The sequence below is a fragment of the Motacilla alba genome, chromosome 1A, assembly GCF_015832195.1.
Source record: "Motacilla alba alba isolate MOTALB_02 chromosome 1A, Motacilla_alba_V1.0_pri, whole genome shotgun sequence".
NCBI lineage: Eukaryota > Metazoa > Chordata > Aves > Passeriformes > Motacillidae > Motacilla > Motacilla alba.
The window spans coordinates 14,608,466-14,625,135 of record NC_052031.1 but is presented as its reverse complement, the minus strand read 5'-3'; the positions used below and the strand labels follow the sequence as shown (position 1 = coordinate 14,625,135).

The 16,670-nt window shown below is 36.2% G+C and overlaps 1 protein-coding gene across 3 annotated transcripts in view; it reads left to right on the top strand.

The window, feature by feature from the left end:
• LRRK2 (leucine rich repeat kinase 2) overlaps nucleotides 1-16,670 on the top strand; it is a 62,486-nt gene that overhangs the window by 11,310 nt on the left and 34,506 nt on the right. For all 3 annotated transcript variants that reach the window (XM_038153970.1, XM_038153972.1, XM_038153973.1), the window contains 12 exons: nucleotides 2,891-3,022; nucleotides 5,496-5,615; nucleotides 6,723-6,847; nucleotides 7,382-7,461; nucleotides 8,205-8,311; nucleotides 9,961-10,090; nucleotides 10,646-10,770; nucleotides 12,381-12,514; nucleotides 13,821-13,965; nucleotides 14,249-14,388; nucleotides 15,726-15,854; nucleotides 15,939-16,109. In XM_038153970.1, coding sequence (XP_038009898.1) covers nucleotides 2,891-3,022; nucleotides 5,496-5,615; nucleotides 6,723-6,847; nucleotides 7,382-7,461; nucleotides 8,205-8,311; nucleotides 9,961-10,090; nucleotides 10,646-10,770; nucleotides 12,381-12,514; nucleotides 13,821-13,965; nucleotides 14,249-14,388; nucleotides 15,726-15,854; nucleotides 15,939-16,109 — 1,538 coding nt within the window. The remainder of the gene's footprint in view (nucleotides 1-2,890; nucleotides 3,023-5,495; nucleotides 5,616-6,722; nucleotides 6,848-7,381; nucleotides 7,462-8,204; nucleotides 8,312-9,960; nucleotides 10,091-10,645; nucleotides 10,771-12,380; nucleotides 12,515-13,820; nucleotides 13,966-14,248; nucleotides 14,389-15,725; nucleotides 15,855-15,938; nucleotides 16,110-16,670) is intronic.

Sequence of the window (16,670 nt, the reverse complement as noted above, 5' to 3'; positions counted from 1 at the left end):
TCTTTGTTAACTCTTTTCTCCCAGTAACAGCAGTCCCTGTTCTATGAAATATCAGATCCTGAGAAATGTGTTTGATGATTTGGGTCAATTTGTTGACAGCAATGTGATCTTGTTGACACAGAGGCAAGTTTTGTCAACTTCCTGCTGACAAATTTAGGGAAGCATAGAGCAGGGTTCTGCTCTCCATGTCTTTCATGAGGTGCATAATGTTGTACCTCCTGCAAACATGTTTACTTACAAAGCCTTGCTTTTACATCCTGTTTGGCTCTATAGGAACTGTGCTGGCCCCATGAATGCCCACTGAACAAGAACTAGACTGAAGTGTCTGCATTTCATCAGACTCCAAGCTATCTAGTTCCTGTTTCTTAAAATTCTTGCTGTTCCAGTTAGTATTTAGAAAGTTTAGTATCCCTTGAGTCAGAAATAATTTTACCCCAGCCCAAAAGTTACTGCTGTTTTCTAGGGAGGAGGATGCCAGATTTTACATTCTTTTCAAAACAGTGAATAGTTACACAAAATGTAACAAGACAAGGCTTGAAAAAGATCTGCTCTAAAGTAGGTATTTAATACTCTCATTTCTAATATGAAAGATTGAAAATAGCCAGAGGAGCAGAGACTACTTGCACATGAGTGTGCAAAGCTGGTATTCATACTCTTTGTTGGTGACATCCCTCAAGAACTCAACAAAATACATTCCTTTAAGGCCACTATGGAGAAGATAATTCAGTGTTAGGTACACACTGTAACATATCCAGTAGCAAATGTCTCCCCATACCCTGAAGTTCAGGTCTCTATTCTGAATGAGTACCTCACTATACCTTCTTTCATTAATACATACTTAGACTTGGTTCTGGCTCGTATTATAAGAAATTGTAGGATAAGGGTGTACAAGAACTCTTTAATCTCAGTACTATTTGTGGCATGAGAAAAATGCTTTGCAGCTGACTGTCCTCCAAAGTGGAGTGGTGGATCACCGAATGTTACCCATCTAAATGGCAGGCATAGGGAGCCAGCCAGGCTTGGACTCTGTTTAGTAGGGAGGGACAGTCACCTCAAGAGGAAATTTACCTAACCCTAAACCAGCTGGGATGAGTCTCCATACAGAGTGCTCAGATCTCATCAGCAATTGTTGAGAGAACCTGGATGACCAAGTTTTGGTGGTTAAGATTAAATGAGATCTGTTCCACCTCTTTTTCTCTACCTTGTTCTGGGATATGGTGACTTGCTGCACATGTGCCATTGCTTGGATCTTGCAGATTTCAACATGCAGTTCATTATGCTGTCTCCCTAGTGATCGGTTTTGGAATCATCTGACTATTTTACTATATTCATAAGTATCACCTTTGAAATCATAAGTTACTGTGGAGTGATGCAATACTGTTTTGTGGAATGTGTGTTTTCACTTGAGAATGACATGATAAATGGCTGTCCTATTAAAGCATTGTGAAAGGTACCTTCCTTTACTATCAAATAGAGTGCTTCAGAAATGCTTCCCACTCAGAGCTTGCTTTTTCATCTGGAAGGTTGTCATGATTTAATATTTAGAGATGTATTATTTTAAAGATTTGGTGCTCTTTTAAAAAGGGTAATTATTTTTAATAATACAGTTGTGAATATTTTTATTATGTTGTATCCAGGGAAGCCAAGCTGTTGAAAGAATAATTAAGAAAATTTATAGACCTCAGCAGAGTAATGCTAACTCCCTTGGAGCTGGTTACAGGACTCCCTTTCATTCATTTGGGCCAGGATTTTGGCCAAGATTTCTTTGGTTCATATTCTGTCTCATACCCTGGATAGAAATACTACAAGGATGCTTTCATACACTGTGCTTTAACTACCATGATGCTGTTTTGCCTGAAATCACTACATGTAGATCACTCTGTCCTCAGTTGGAATGGATACATTCTGTCTTTGTAGGGGCTCACGTGATTGTCTGTTGGTTTCTGTATCAGGCCTGAGTAACAAAAAGTAAACAGGGTGAGAGTGACCAAGCTCTGGCACAGTTTTCTTGGAGAGGCTGTGAAGTTTCTATCCTTGGAAATACTCAGAAGCCATCTAGACAACCTGCTGTAGGCAGCCCTGCTTGAACGTGTGGGTTGGACACAGTGACCTTTTAGCTGTTCCTTCCAATGTCAATCTTCTGTGATTCTGTGAAATACAGGGTGTGCAATGGCTTTCAAAATACTGCAGGAACATTAGATGAAAGTTTCAGTACCCTCAGGTACTGAACAACAGGTGTACAGTAGGACTAATTCATAGGAGAATAGTAACTTCCTAACTTGCCCCCTAAAAAAAAAAAGAAGGAAAACTCAGGAATACATGATTAAATCAAATAAATTACTGCAGAATAAATTTAATGGGAAAAAAAATCTATTTTTTTTTTCTTAATTTTATGCCTCTGGGAATATTACTGAAATATTGTAAAATGTGTGCTTGTTCACAATCATGTTAGAAACACCACTTATAAGATTGATATAGTATTTATGAAAGTTTGTTCATATTTAAGAAAAAAAGCTACCTAAGATTAGTTTGGAAGGAGGTTTCTGTTACATGGCTTGATACAGAATGGGAAAAACCCAAAAATGTTATTCTGAATTTTGACTGCACATTGAAAACCATTGGCTAGATAGGAAGAAAAATCCTAGCATTTAGTTACCATTCTCTAGGTGAGAAAGCATTGTTTTAATGAATAGTTTCCAAATGTTCATCGTCATTTTATAACCATATCAAGAAATAAAGCCACCTTTCTTTCAAGATTCAAGGTTAAAATTGCAATATTGTCACAGTTCTCTAAATAAATCTAATTAGCTAAAGTCTGAATTAGAATCCAGTCGACTTTTTTTTTTACTCTGTCTTAAGAAGCAGTTTTTGTTTCTGTTTCTTTCTTCAGCCAGCAATGTGGAAGTGCTCATGTCGGGAAATGTTCGCTGCTACAATGTTATAGTGGAAATGATGAAAAGTTTCCCCAGTAGTGAAACAGTTCAGGAAGTGAGTTGCTGTTTGTTGCACAAGCTTACCTTGGGTAAGTTCACTAAGTTGTTTATATAAAGTCAGCTTATTTTGACTATGTAAGAGCTGGAGTTAACTGGGAGTGTTTACAAACAGCAGCTGCTATTCTAGTTAATCCTCAGGGTGGTGCATAGATCCTTGTGTCTAATGATGACCATGACCAGTCAGTATGGTGTCCTTATGTGGTAAATGTAAGTAACAATGAGCAGCTGCCATAAAAGACTCACGTTAGGGGGAAGTAATGAGACAAAAAAAGGGTGAGAAGCACAGTAGGAGAATGAGAAATCAGTAGGTCTGATTCTGCATAAAGTTACTATAGAAAAGAAGAAAATTACTTAGAGATTTCAGTTTTTGAAGTGCCAGTGGTGAATGTGTGAGAAACAGCTGGTGCTACAGAATTAGTTAAAAGGATTCTGTAAAACTCCAGCTTTCCTCCTTGCAGTGCATTTATCTTCAGAGACCTGTGCTACATTCCTGACAGTGATGATGCCTGTCTTGGGGCCTCCCTGTGCTGCAGCAGTGAATGAATCACTGGGTTCTGGACTTGCCTTGAGTTGAGCAAAAGTACTTTGGTTGTCTGGGCTAAAATGGGCTGGTGTCACATCAAGAGAAATTATGTCAGTGGCAAAAAGCTGTGCCTCTTAGCAGCTCTGTTCTCACACTTGCAACTGCAATAAAGTCATTTGAGCAGTTGCCAAGAACCACGTAGTAGGAAGTTGAAATGAAAATAGATATGTTTTTCCCCCTGCTGCATGCAAGTGCACTGTGAGCAGCTGCCTGAGCAGTCCTCACTCCTCACTGGTTCTTCTTCATTAAGAGTTAGACTTCCCAATTTTTGCAGGTGGTGGTCTGAAGCTGCTGCAGATGCTGGTACCAGTGCATGACTCCCCATAATAAAGCTGGTCCCATCCTTTCACCATCTGTTTCCACTTCTTCATGCAGATGTGGTAAAAAATACAGATCAGACCTGAGTGCAACCTGAAGCTATTTCCCATTCCCCTTCAGAAAGCCAGATAAGATTTTTAAGGAAATGTGGTGGCTGCTGAGGTGGTAATTGCAGGGTTTCTTTGGCAAGCCGTGATGCTAACCTTGAACAGTTTGCTGTACAAGGCTAACTGAAAATAGGCAGGGAAACCAAGCACTTGTGGGAACACAGCAGTTTGGTTGACAGGCCTTGATCTTGCTGTGAGTGCAACCAGCCTGGTTTCAATCAGATGTTTGCCGTGTGTTTCCGCTGACCGACAATGAAGAGTGGCAGAAAAGCAGCCACAAGATCCATTTCGTCTATGAGTCCTTCATCTTAATAAAGAGCTGCTTTAGTAGAGTTATGGGGGAGGTGTTCACAGCACCATGCAATTATGGGAACAGATGTAAAATTGTTAGGTGCTCCTGGAAATAGTCTGGAAGATTTTCATTGTATTGCCAGTGTTGCTTCCCAGAGTATTCTGATGGACATTGTCTTCCTAAACCCATGTTAGCTGGCAGTGAAAGGGTACAGTTAGCATGTACTGGCTTCCAAGATCACCAACATGCATTCTTGCTAATCTGGTAATGGCTATCCTAGATTTGACTGTCTTTGGAATTTTAACTGGCTGATGCCTGTTTGGCCAGCCCAAATCCAACAGAACTACTCATCGCATAGCCTAGGTTTATTAACTTCTTTAGGTAAGTAATGCATTTACACAAACATACCTTTTCCATTAAAATATGTTAAGAAACAGCGAGGCTGATATAACATGACCACGCAACTGATCTTTCATATTACTGCTCTGATTCTCATTTTTGCTTACCAAGATTTAAATGAAATTGAATATCAAAATAGAAGCCATAGCTATCAAACCATATTTGACAAAGTGAGTGTTGGTCTATTATTTTCTGCATAATACTTCCAAATAAGGTGGTTATTTGAATTTACTCGCTTTTTGGAGAGTGTCTTATATTCAGCCTGTAATACAAAATACTGTACAACTTATAATAATTGTTATGCTTTAAATATATTTATTATCCAAAGGCTTTCTTCTGTTCCAGAAGGAATCTAGTCTATATTTATAATGCTGGCCTTGACTTATTTAATGAGGAGGGCAAAATCAGGGAGTAAACAAAGGTTAAATTACTTATGTCAGAGGATAAATCAAATAATTGCAGGAATTCAGAACCAGGACTGCATTTGCTTCCTGGCAGGAAGTCTGCAAGTGGTACACCAACTGTATTTTTCTTATTTTGATGACAGTGTGTGTTTCATTTTGCATTAAACTTCTGCCTCTTGTAAAAAAAAAAATAAATTAAAAGGCCCACAAAGAATGTAGATCCCAACTTTTTTTTATCCTTAACCTCTTCTTTCCACAAATTTTTGATGTCAAGCCCCGTAGTAAGAAAAACAGCATTTGTTACAAAGCTTGTGCATTGTGTGCTGAGAAATTTATGTTAAATGCATGTAAAGCTCTAGATATGTGTTCGTATTAATTTGATATCTTATCTGGTTTCAGGAAATTTTTTCAATATCCTTGTATTACATAAGGTTCCAGAAGTCATTGTGAAGGCTGTTACAACATATCCTGAAAATGCAAAGTTACAAGCTGCAGCTCTCAGTTGTTTAGCTCTTCTAAGTGAGTAAATCTTTGTCTTCTTGTTAATTTTTTCAGTCTAGTAATTTCCTGTAATAATTTCAAACTCTATTTCTTTAACACAAAAGCCTCAGGCAGAACAGCTTCAACAAAACTGGATTTCCTACATGATTACAGTTTGCTGTTTCTCTATGATAAGTCTGTGTTCATATCATATGCCCAACATCTGCACCATGTTCAGAGCTGGTAGGTTATGTTGGCAGATCTGAACAGAGCAAACTGTTTTTTCTTAGACAAATTTTGGATAATCCCTTCTGAACATAAAGTCTCCAGTGATAACGACACTGATTTGATGTAGTGTTTGCCAGATATGACAGTACTTGTATTGTGGCAGTTGGTAGCAACACAAAATCAATGGTTGTGCTTGAGTTCTGAAATCAATTAAAAGATGTAAGCTTTTCCTTGAGTACAGTTTAGACAGAAATTAGTTAGCTAGTGGGAAAAAGCTAAGAATCTGATCCTCTTTGTCATTGTAGTTGTTCCATATAAAAGTCGGTAGAAATGCTGTTTAAGAGTCCCCAAAATAGCAAAGATTAGATATTCCATTATGCCTCAGATATTATGCTCAGTGTTGGTATTTCTTTGTTTCTCTTAACTGCTGAAAAATCACAGGTAGAAAATTATATATTTCAAATTCTGTTGCACTTTCTGAGCTATTTCTCTCTTAGCAACTGCATTTTGCATTTTGTTTTTAATGGCATTGCTTCAGAGTGTAGATGGCTCTGTAATAAGTGGTTCCATGCAAATGATTCACAGTTATATTTTATGTCTGTGGTATTCTGTACGTAAATACACAACGAAAAGAGGTACATGTAGGTTTTTTCATAGCCAAAGCCTAGACTGATCTGTAACAATGTGACATTTACTACACTACACTCAAATTTTTCACTCCCTTTATAGCCTTGAAGACATTTTTCAAGTTTGTCTCAGAGTTTATATCAAAAGATTTCTCCCTTCCCAGAAAAGTCTTATCTTCCCACTGATTTTCACACATTGCCAGTATGAGTGCCTCCATGACTACAGAAAGGTCAAGACATAGGTGTTTTGTTTTCACAGTAAGAATTTATTGTAAATATATTATATTTCCAGCTGAAACAATATTCTTAAACCGGGACTTAGAGGAAGGAAAAGAAGAGGAGGAGGAAGAAAAGTTATGCTGGCTGGAAGCATGTTACAGAGCCTTAGAACTACACCAAAAAAATACAGATGTGCTGGTGAGAAATTATGGGTGATGGGAATATAGGAAGACTGTATTACGTATTAAATAAAATGGTTAGAAACATGCTTTTCTCATCTCTATCCTCAGGCAAAAAAAAGGCCTTAATGTCTGGGTTAGATTTAGGATAAATCTTACTTTTCTTGCCTTTCTTTGTTTGTCTTAAAAGGTTTTACTTCTTCAGATCAGTAGATGAGGCTTATACCTGAAACTTTGACCATGCAAAGATTGTTGTTTACATACCTCTTTTGTATCTGACAGCTAAACACAGGCCCATCAGCAGAAGAATTAATCTTGTCCTAAAATAGATGTCAAAATACAAATCGAATAATGAGACTGTCACATGTTTGTAACTTGGGCCTATCTGAGCTATAAAGAATGTTACAGTGTACATTTTGTTCTATTTTTACATAAAGTGCTTTGTACCTCTTTTGTGAACTGAAAAGCAGTCAAACTATGTAAGTTTTTTCATATCTTTTTAATCTTCTAGAGGTATATTTTCTTAATCTTTTTTGTCTTGGCTTATATTTAGGAGGCTGCATGCTGGGCTTTGAAAAATCTGTTTCTGTATCAACGCAACCTTCATGAGAAGATTGGAGATGGAGATAATCAGTCAGTATTGTCTTACTGGATTTTTGGAAATTAGAAAAAATGAGTGCCTGTTATTAAGCCATTTGATGTTTCACTTTTCAATTATGTTTAATTTTGTAGTAGATGAAATGCATGGTGATCAACCACACATGAGAAAGTTTATTCCAAACTGTCTTAACCTTGACTCAGGAAAATCTGCTAGTGTTTTCATAAAGGGTCAGAACACAGCCTGCTAGAGCTAATTTTTGCAGTTCATGAGAAATTTTGTCTTCAGTTGCAATAGGGATAAAGAATGTAAGAATTGGGAAAACAGACAAGATTAAGATAACTTGCATGTAAGGAGTGGAGAAAAGCAGTGCTTATTTTCCCACAAAATAGATGAAAAGGCATTGTAGAGGGAATGCTGCCTCATCGAGGAGAATCTACTGGGCATGGACAAGACACAAATTTCCATTTTACTTAAACTATTTCTCAGAGTTCCTTAAAATTTTAGTCACTCAATTTTTGTAAGCCTGTTCATACCCCTTTCTGGACCTCAGGTCCCTTGGAAAGCATGGTTCCAAGGAATTCAGTGAGACTCAGACTAGACAAAGTTGCATAGGTTAAAAAGGGTTTTCTGTCAGCTGTTGCTCTGGAAACATATTAGAGACCAAGACCTGAAATTTTCATTATGTTATGTAATACCTCTTTAAGAAACTGAACTGCAGTTGTGAAGTAACTGCTGTAATACAGTCAATGTGCAGTGATTTATTTCTCTCTGAAAGGTTCCCAATAGACAGAGCAGTGATGCTGTCCATGCTGATGCACTCCTCTTCAAAAGAAGTGTTTCAGGCAGCTGCTAGTACCTTGGCAATTTTGTCACAACAAAATGGTAAGGGACTTTAATTATATTTTCTTTTTTATTCAGCAGAAAGTTTTTGCAAAAATATTAAAGAGAATTTAGTGTACTGTTGAATGAATACAGTTCTCCCTGTGATTAGAATATTATGTTGTTGTGATAAATAGGACGTTTATTCCTAGCTTTGAAAAAGTTACTGTTGGCTAGTATCAAAAAATATGAGGAAATGAAGAGCTCTCTGCCACATTATGTGTTGCAATTGCTACTTTTTGGAGCAGGAGACATAAAAAAACTGTGCTCTCTTTGTATGCTTGTTTAAATATTTATCACGTGTTTGAATTTCGTCAAGAGCAGCCTTTGTTGAAAAATCACATGAATAAGGACCACAGCCCAACAAATACCACCTTCTTGCTTAACACAGTCCTATTGACTTCAGTAGATCAAATTGTGTAGAAACTTAAGCATGTGCATGACAGTTTTCAAGATTGCTTTACTCCTGATTGTGTCCCTAATGTGGTTTCCTAACTTTTTTCAATTTGCAGACCCCCTCAAAATTTTTCAGTGGAGATGTGGACCCCTGAGTAGAGTATTTAAGCCTACTGACAGTTGGCCTGCTTTTAGTAGATAACTTTCACAGAATCCTTTGAAATGGTTATGGACCTCAAGTGGTTTGCAGACTGCACATTGAAAACCACTGACTAGATAGGAAGAAAAATCCTAGCAGTTATTTACCATTCTCTAGGTGAGAAAGCATTGTTTTATCACCAGTTTTTAGAGCCATCCAAGTACATAAAACCTAACACAAAAAAAGGTTTTATAATTATTTATGAGATCAACATGTATCTATACTGAGAAATAGATCTCATAAATGTATGCATACTATTGTCATATACCAGGTACTTTCATAACATGTTACTGACAAGTGGGCCTCTGGTTCCTTTTGGAATTCTAAAGCAAGTTTTTCTTCTTTTTTTTTTTTAATTATTATTATTTTTGTTTTCCCCCTGAATGAATGTGCTTACAGCAGAAATGATAGACATAAAGAAGATTTTTAATTTTTTTTTTAGTAAAACCTTCTGGCATAATGCAGTATTGCTTGAACTAACCATCTGAAATGGATCTACTGAACTGGGAATTACAAGATTTGGTGGTAGTTACTATGATAATTTTAATAATGTTCTAATTTTTATTAGTTACAGTTATAGCTACAGTGTATGCTTGGATATTTGAATTTGCAAAAGGTGAATTAACAAAGTAAAGAGAATTAATAAATATAAGTTCATTTTTAAAGTTTCATTTTGGAAGTTAAAAGGGGGATTTTTTAAGTTTTAAGCTCTAGCTTTCCTACATGATCCCAGAATGCAATTACAAGGAAAAAGTTTAAGAATAAACTTTTCTTAAAATATAAGTGAGGCTATACATTCTTCTTCCCATATGTTAACTTTACCTAAGTAAAAATAGCAGATGTATAGAAACTTATTAGACAGTCAGAAATTATGTTTGATTAAGCTATGCAAACATGTCAGCTTCAGTTCAAATTGTTTCCCATTTTAATTTATACTATAATGTCTGTTTGATGAGGCAAAAACATTGAAAAAGAAAAGGAGGGGAAAAAAGTTGTGTTTGAGAACTACACAGAAAGAAAGATTTATTAAGAGGATGCTTGCTATTTTGTGTTTTAGTAAATATTAGGAAGACACTACTGGCAAAAGGCATACATATGAATGTTTTGGATATAATGAGGAAACATCCACATTGTCCTGAAATGGTTGAAAGTGCCTGCAGGATTCTGAATCATGTTTTTGAAGGAAGGTAATGAAATTAGAAATGCATGTCCGCTTTCATGGTGAAGGGTTGTGAGATTCTGTGCCATGAGTGATTACATTTAAATTGTTGACTGGTAGTAAATTTGACCACAGACTGACAGCCCTGTTTAAGACATGGAATTTTGTAAGCCCTGTAGCCAAATGCCCAAGTGGGTGTGTGTAGGGAGCTGCCCATCATGGTTCTTGAGCAGTGAGATTCAAATAGACAATTGCTGGGTGGTCTCCCCTTCTGTTAGCCCTACTAAATTGCATTGAGAGATAAGAAATTTCCAATAAAATTACCTCTGATGCTATTAAATGCTATTAAAATAGCATTTTGTTAATATTGCTTTCTTGTTGGCTAGGATGCAGTTATTTACATAGACTGAATTAATGGAATGGCATGAAAATAGTTTGTTGTGATGAAGAAAAGTACCACAGTTTAGTTAATGTTTCAGATTTACAGGGTTCCAAAGGGTTATCACACAGTGTTAATTAAGGACAATAAATGTAAAATTTGGAAATGCATTCTTTTTGTTTATTTTATGAACAATATTTTCAGTTTCCCACATCTGGATGTAATGACAGTAGCAGTATCAGAAGTTGTAAAAGCCATGAGGAAACATGAAAAATCACTCTCTGTACAACTGGAAGCACTTCGAGTCCTTTTACACTTCATGATGCCCAGTAAGTCATCCAAAGGCATACACCAAATCAGAGAACAGAATCAGATTGCTGGGTTTTAGTCTTTCTTATCTAATGAGACAGCCTTTAATGGGACTTCAAAAAATTATTGCACTTCTGCACATAGCAGAGAGCAGCTGTAAGTCTTTGGGAACATACAAAATGGGAGAAAATATTTGAGGTATTAAAGGTAACAGACCAAAATGATTACTGCTGATTTCCCCTTGATTTCATCAGTTAGCTTCATTCCTTCTTAGGAATTCAGGGAATGAGTGTGGAGCTATCAGTGTCATTGTGGTTTGCATCATCAATGCCCTTTAAGTAAGAGCAAATCATGATAGTGACATGAACATTGTTGTGCCACAAAATGCAATTTTTTGGTAGTGTCTCTTGGAAGGAACATAAAAACTGGACAGTGATCTATATATTTAAAGATGTGAAATATACAGTTATATACTACTTTCTATAAAAAGGAGAAACCAAACTGACAAGTTTAGTTAGAAATTCCTTTCTGAAAAAAAACCCTTTATCAGCAATCCAGAGGGTTGAAAAGTGTTCTTTAATAATTTTATGGCTTTAGTAGAATTTTGGATAAGTTTTAATTCTTTTTGTCAGTGTACTGCTATAAATCTTGCTTTTTCCCCTGATATTGAATATAGGAGTACAGACATGGGTACTGATTTTTTTTTTCAGAGCAACTTTTTGCAAGTATCTCTCAGCAGTTTGAGCTGAACATTTACAAAACTATTAACTCTGAAAATAGTAACCTGATCAATATGCAGACTGATTGCAGGTTTTCAGTTTCCTTCTATTATTTGAGTTCTAATCCTAATACTTTCCTCTTTTTTCAATGAAGAGCAAGATTTAGATTTGATATATGTGTTCTAACATGGAGGCAAGGCACTTTGCTGTATCCTGGAAGTGAGGCCCTTCTAAAGTGTAATCAAACACAGAGAGCACCAACTGGATGTTGAAACTTCCAGGTTAATTAGGGAATAAAAAAGTAATTCATGGGAAAAATAATAATCACAATAAATATGTATGCTGAAGTGACTTTGAAAGGATCTCTGGGTACTTTCTGTAGTGTCACTTGACTGCAAGTGCCAAAAGCTACAAAGGTAAATCTGAAAGACCTCTCTGGTTTTTTTTGTATATGCTCACATTCCACTTAATGTCATCTGTGTGTAAAATTTGTCCTATGATGGGCTGCCAAGTGAGCAAGAACAAATAGTTTATAGCTTCTCTATAGTATCTCCTTACCAGAAGGAAGAGGCATTCTGAAGTAGGTATCAGGGAACTCCATAGCTCAAAAAAGTAATAGATTGCAATGTACCCTAGAACAGATTCTTTGGCATGGTTTTGTATTTTCATAGTAAGCAGTGAGTAAATATGTGGTGAAATTTTCCTTTCAAGCACAATGTACTCATATTACAATGTGAATCTGGAGGGATTCCAGTCTCTGCAATACAGTGCTCTGAAAGTACCATGAGATCTGAAATATGCTCTCTGAGTCACCTCAGTGTTCATTTGATTGTTAGATTGTATTATTGGGTTAATGGTGGGGAGAATATGAAATCTGCTGATCTGAGGAAGGCTGTTTTCCATTGTTGCAGATACAAAGAATGAACACCAGAATGGTTCTTCCAGAGATGTGGGAGATGCTGCTTTTGCACTTACAGGAAAAGTCATTAAAAGCCAGTGTCTGTTGGAGGGAACTCACTCGTTGGTGCTTAATGCTTTAAACAGGGTATAGTTAAAGCTTTATTCTAATGGATTTTGTCAGTATTTTACACTTGAAACAGTGAATCATTTGTAAGTTTTAGTTCTGCATTGATTTTCCTACTGATTTTATAGAATTAATCTTAACTCCCAAGTTTCGTGAATCATATAGAGTTTCTTCTTACTTTCTTTTCTGGAATGTATTAGATGATTCTTTATATGGTAATTCCAAAGGATATTTATAAAAAAAAAAAAAAAAGCTAGGGTTTTTTTCAAGGATACAGTTTATTTGGTATTGTTATTTTCTTAAAACAGACTAGTGTATATATGAAAAGTGTCCTCATGACTATACCTCAGCTACACATAGAACTGAGTGGACAACAATCAAAATGTAGCAATTCCTAATTTTTTAGAAGTCCCTCTCAGGAATTTTAAGCTTGCCAAAGAGATTCAGTCAAGGAAATTTATGTCTGTTACTATAGAAGCCAGAGCATGTAATGTATCAGTGAAATAGTTCTAGAGTGTCTAAAGGACATCTTGACCTGAAGGTATCAGATATAGAAGTTAACAAAGGAGGTAGAATAATTTTTGCTTCAGAAGGTCTTCAGTATTTTGTGATCATCTTGATTGCCTTTTAAAATGCAGCTGGTTTGTGGTTTGGGGTACTACAATATCAGCCAGAAGAGCTAGAAATTGACACATTTAATTTAAAACTAGAGACAGAATAAGGAGGAAGATGGACATGAGTCCACTGAAGTAATTTTGCAGATTTTTGGTGGCTGTGACACTCTCTGTGACACAGATCTAGGCCTCATCTAGGTTTCCTCCATCTAAAAGTGGGGAGTAGTAATAGGTATGTTGCTTCATATCTTTTTCTTTTAATATTTTTCAGTTGCTAGTATGTTTATCACTTCTTCCAGCTCTCAAAAAAAAAAAAAAAACCAAAAAACAAACAAACAAAAAAACCCCATATTTTTTCCTTTTTAACCACACAGGAAGTACATTTTCTCCTTCTGGTTGACCTAGAAAAATGGTGTAAACTTATCAATGAGAATTTGAGGGGGAAAAATCGAATTTTTCATCAGAAAAGTAGCTAGGGAATATTTTCAGAATCAAACATCAAAATCTGGGCAAGTTATGAGCAGGTCAAACTCATGTTTGATAAGAAAATATTTTTGGAATTATGATTGTTATTTATTGTCACATCAGCTATAACTTCACTTAAGAGCAACATTCACTTGTTATTACAGAGCAGCTTTAAAAATGAGCAACATCTCTGTTGCCATTGTAAGCAGAACAATCTTGATCTGATTTTATCTTCCTTTCTCCATTAGTTTATTGGAAATCCTAGCATTCAGAAGTGTGGATTGAAACTCCTTGGTTCTGTAGCTGAGTGCACTGGTGCACTGGAAATTTTAACCCAGCAAGGAGCTACTGACACTGTGCTTCACACCCTACAGATGTATCCAGATGAACAAGGTAGGGAAGGTCTTTTGTCAGCAGAATGAGAATGGCATGGTAGGAGGTTTGTACCAGATCTGTTGCTCTCTTTAGTGCTGGATGTGATTTAGGTTGCATGGCAAGAGAGGGCTGCAGTGTTGCACAGTCCTCAGATTCACCCACACTGTAGTCATGCCTGTCCTATAATAGCTTGTGCAAGTAACTTTCTGGAATGTTACTGAAAGACTGCTTCAATCATGGGTTTGTTCCACTCAGAATGTCTGAATGATCAGTGTCTGAATAATAATTATTTTTCTTCTAGACATACAGTGTTTGGGCTTGAGTCTTCTACGCTCTTTGATTACACGGAAGAGTTTGTGCATTGCAACCATGCACGTCCTGGCAGCTGTTCTGGTTTCTACTCTGCGACGATTTAAAGAAGTCACTGAAATCCAGATGCATGTATGTGTCATTTCTGTCTAGGAAGATGCAAACAAAACTCAAAACTGTAGAAAATAATTTTAATATAGTTATATTTAAGTATAATTCCTTATTTTACTTACTTGATTTTGATTTTATTGAAATTACTAGATTAGTATAAACCTTTGTAATTAAACGGAGACATTTGTTGTAGAGATGGTTTTCTGGGAGGCATATATTCAATCCAGAATGTGTAAGCATGGGTTAAGTGTTTATCTGAAACTTCTGAGATCTGCAAACTAGAACAAATTTCTTAGTCATGATCCATCATTCTGTTGTACTGCAACCATTTCATGAAGTCAGCATCATTAGAGTACTGATTGCCTTTCTTTGAGAAGTCATAGAAGATGACTTAGTTCCCAGTCTTGTCTCCAGGAATAAACTTAGTGTAGGAATGCTGTATTTAAGAAAAGATATTACTGGAATACTATCAGACTTTGGAGCCTCATCTGTATATGGAAGGAGAGTTCTTTGTCTGTAAAAACACATTTAATCCTTGTGTAAAGCTGTTTCCTCTGCTTCAGAAGTTTTCCCTGTTTGTTACCAGTTTCATTTTTCTAGTGGGATAGAGTTTGCATGTGACATCAGCTTTCTGTGAGAGCTTCTATATTTCTCTTTCAGATGAATATGAAAATATTGTAAATTCAGCCTCCCTTCTTTGCTGCTGTTTTTTCCCAGCCTTTCCACATTTAGCTTAGTAACCAATGTAGAGACAAATAAAAACAATATGCTGGAATAAAGTAGTTACTTTAAGTGATTTAGTTTCAATTGGGTTTGGACAAAGAGTCCATAATTTAGCCATTTCATCCTTCTAGGTGAACTTTACTTGGGATAATTTTGTATTTCTTCTTAGTTATTAGATGCACCTGCTAATTTTTTCATTTAGTCTAATAGTTCTTTTCAAATTCGGGGATTACAGAGCAGCACTCTGGAACAGGAGATGTATCTTCAGGCCATATCCTTAGAAGGAGATTGTTTCCTCTTTACATTTTCAGGAAATCACAAGTACATTTGTCACTGCCAGGCATGATGTTGTCAGATATTATGGTGCATATTGACTTTTCAAAGTGTCAATTAATATCTGTTTCAGTGGGTCAGCTAAACAAGCATGTAACTACAGCTGTATAAACAAAGACACCTGCTATTTCTGCCTTCTCTCCCAAACTTTTCCTATTTGTTAACTATTACATGTTTAAAAGTAAGACCAAAAAATTAAAAGCGCAAATCTTTTGGTTGAAATTTGATTTTGTTACATGACCTGTTTTAAAACAACACTTTTTAACACTGTACTTCTTTCAATGTTCTCATTGTGTTCTTAGGGATTTCATGCAATCTTGACAATTCTTGGTTTGTCACCTTGTTTTGCAAAGCTGCTGGTAAATGAATCATTTGACACAGTCATTTTCTACCAGATGTCTATGTGTTTCACTGACCAGCGAGATCAACAGGTATCTTCTTTCTCTGACAATTCCACAGCTGAAAAATGTTTGTCCTTTTTTGTCCTAACTTTTATTGTTTGTCTTCTCATTCAGTTTCAAAGTCTGTGTTGTAGATGTTTTGCTAAAATTGCTGAAAATGATGATTTAAAAAATACAATGCTGGAAAAAGCATGTATGGAGTACAATAGTATTATGGCTGAATGTTTACTTCTACTGGGAGCTGATATTAATAAGAAGACAAAGACAAACTCTTTGATCTATCAGGTAATGCATGAAAATATATATACAATTATTTCTTACAAGTTTGTGCTTTTGGGTTCCTTTCTGTTGTCATGTAAATACTTATTTGGCAGAATACAGAGAACAGAGACACTGCTCCCACATGCCCACAAGTGCTTCTTACTAACTGTGACCACCTTTAAATTTAATTTTTTTTTAAGTGATATGCATAAGCACTTCTTTATTTTGTCAAAGTTTATCAGTGTCAAAGTTTGAAATATCTGAGAGAACCCCACCAATACTGCCTGAAGGGAATGTGTTCAGGAAGTGTTCAGTTCTGCTGGTGCAACTTTCTGGGTGATGAAGCACAGCTGGGTTTGGAGCTGACCATCCATTCATAGAGTGTGAGGTAGGCAAATCAGTGTAGGAAACCACAGTGCACTTATTGAAGTAACTGAAAATATTTCTAGAAAATGTTTTTAATACTCACAATAAACACTGGTCTGTGTAGCAATGCAGACTTGGAGATTGGGAGGAGCTGACTGAACAATAGAAACCTAAAGGTTGGAAAAGACCTCCATGATAGTGAAGTCCAAATTTTGGCTG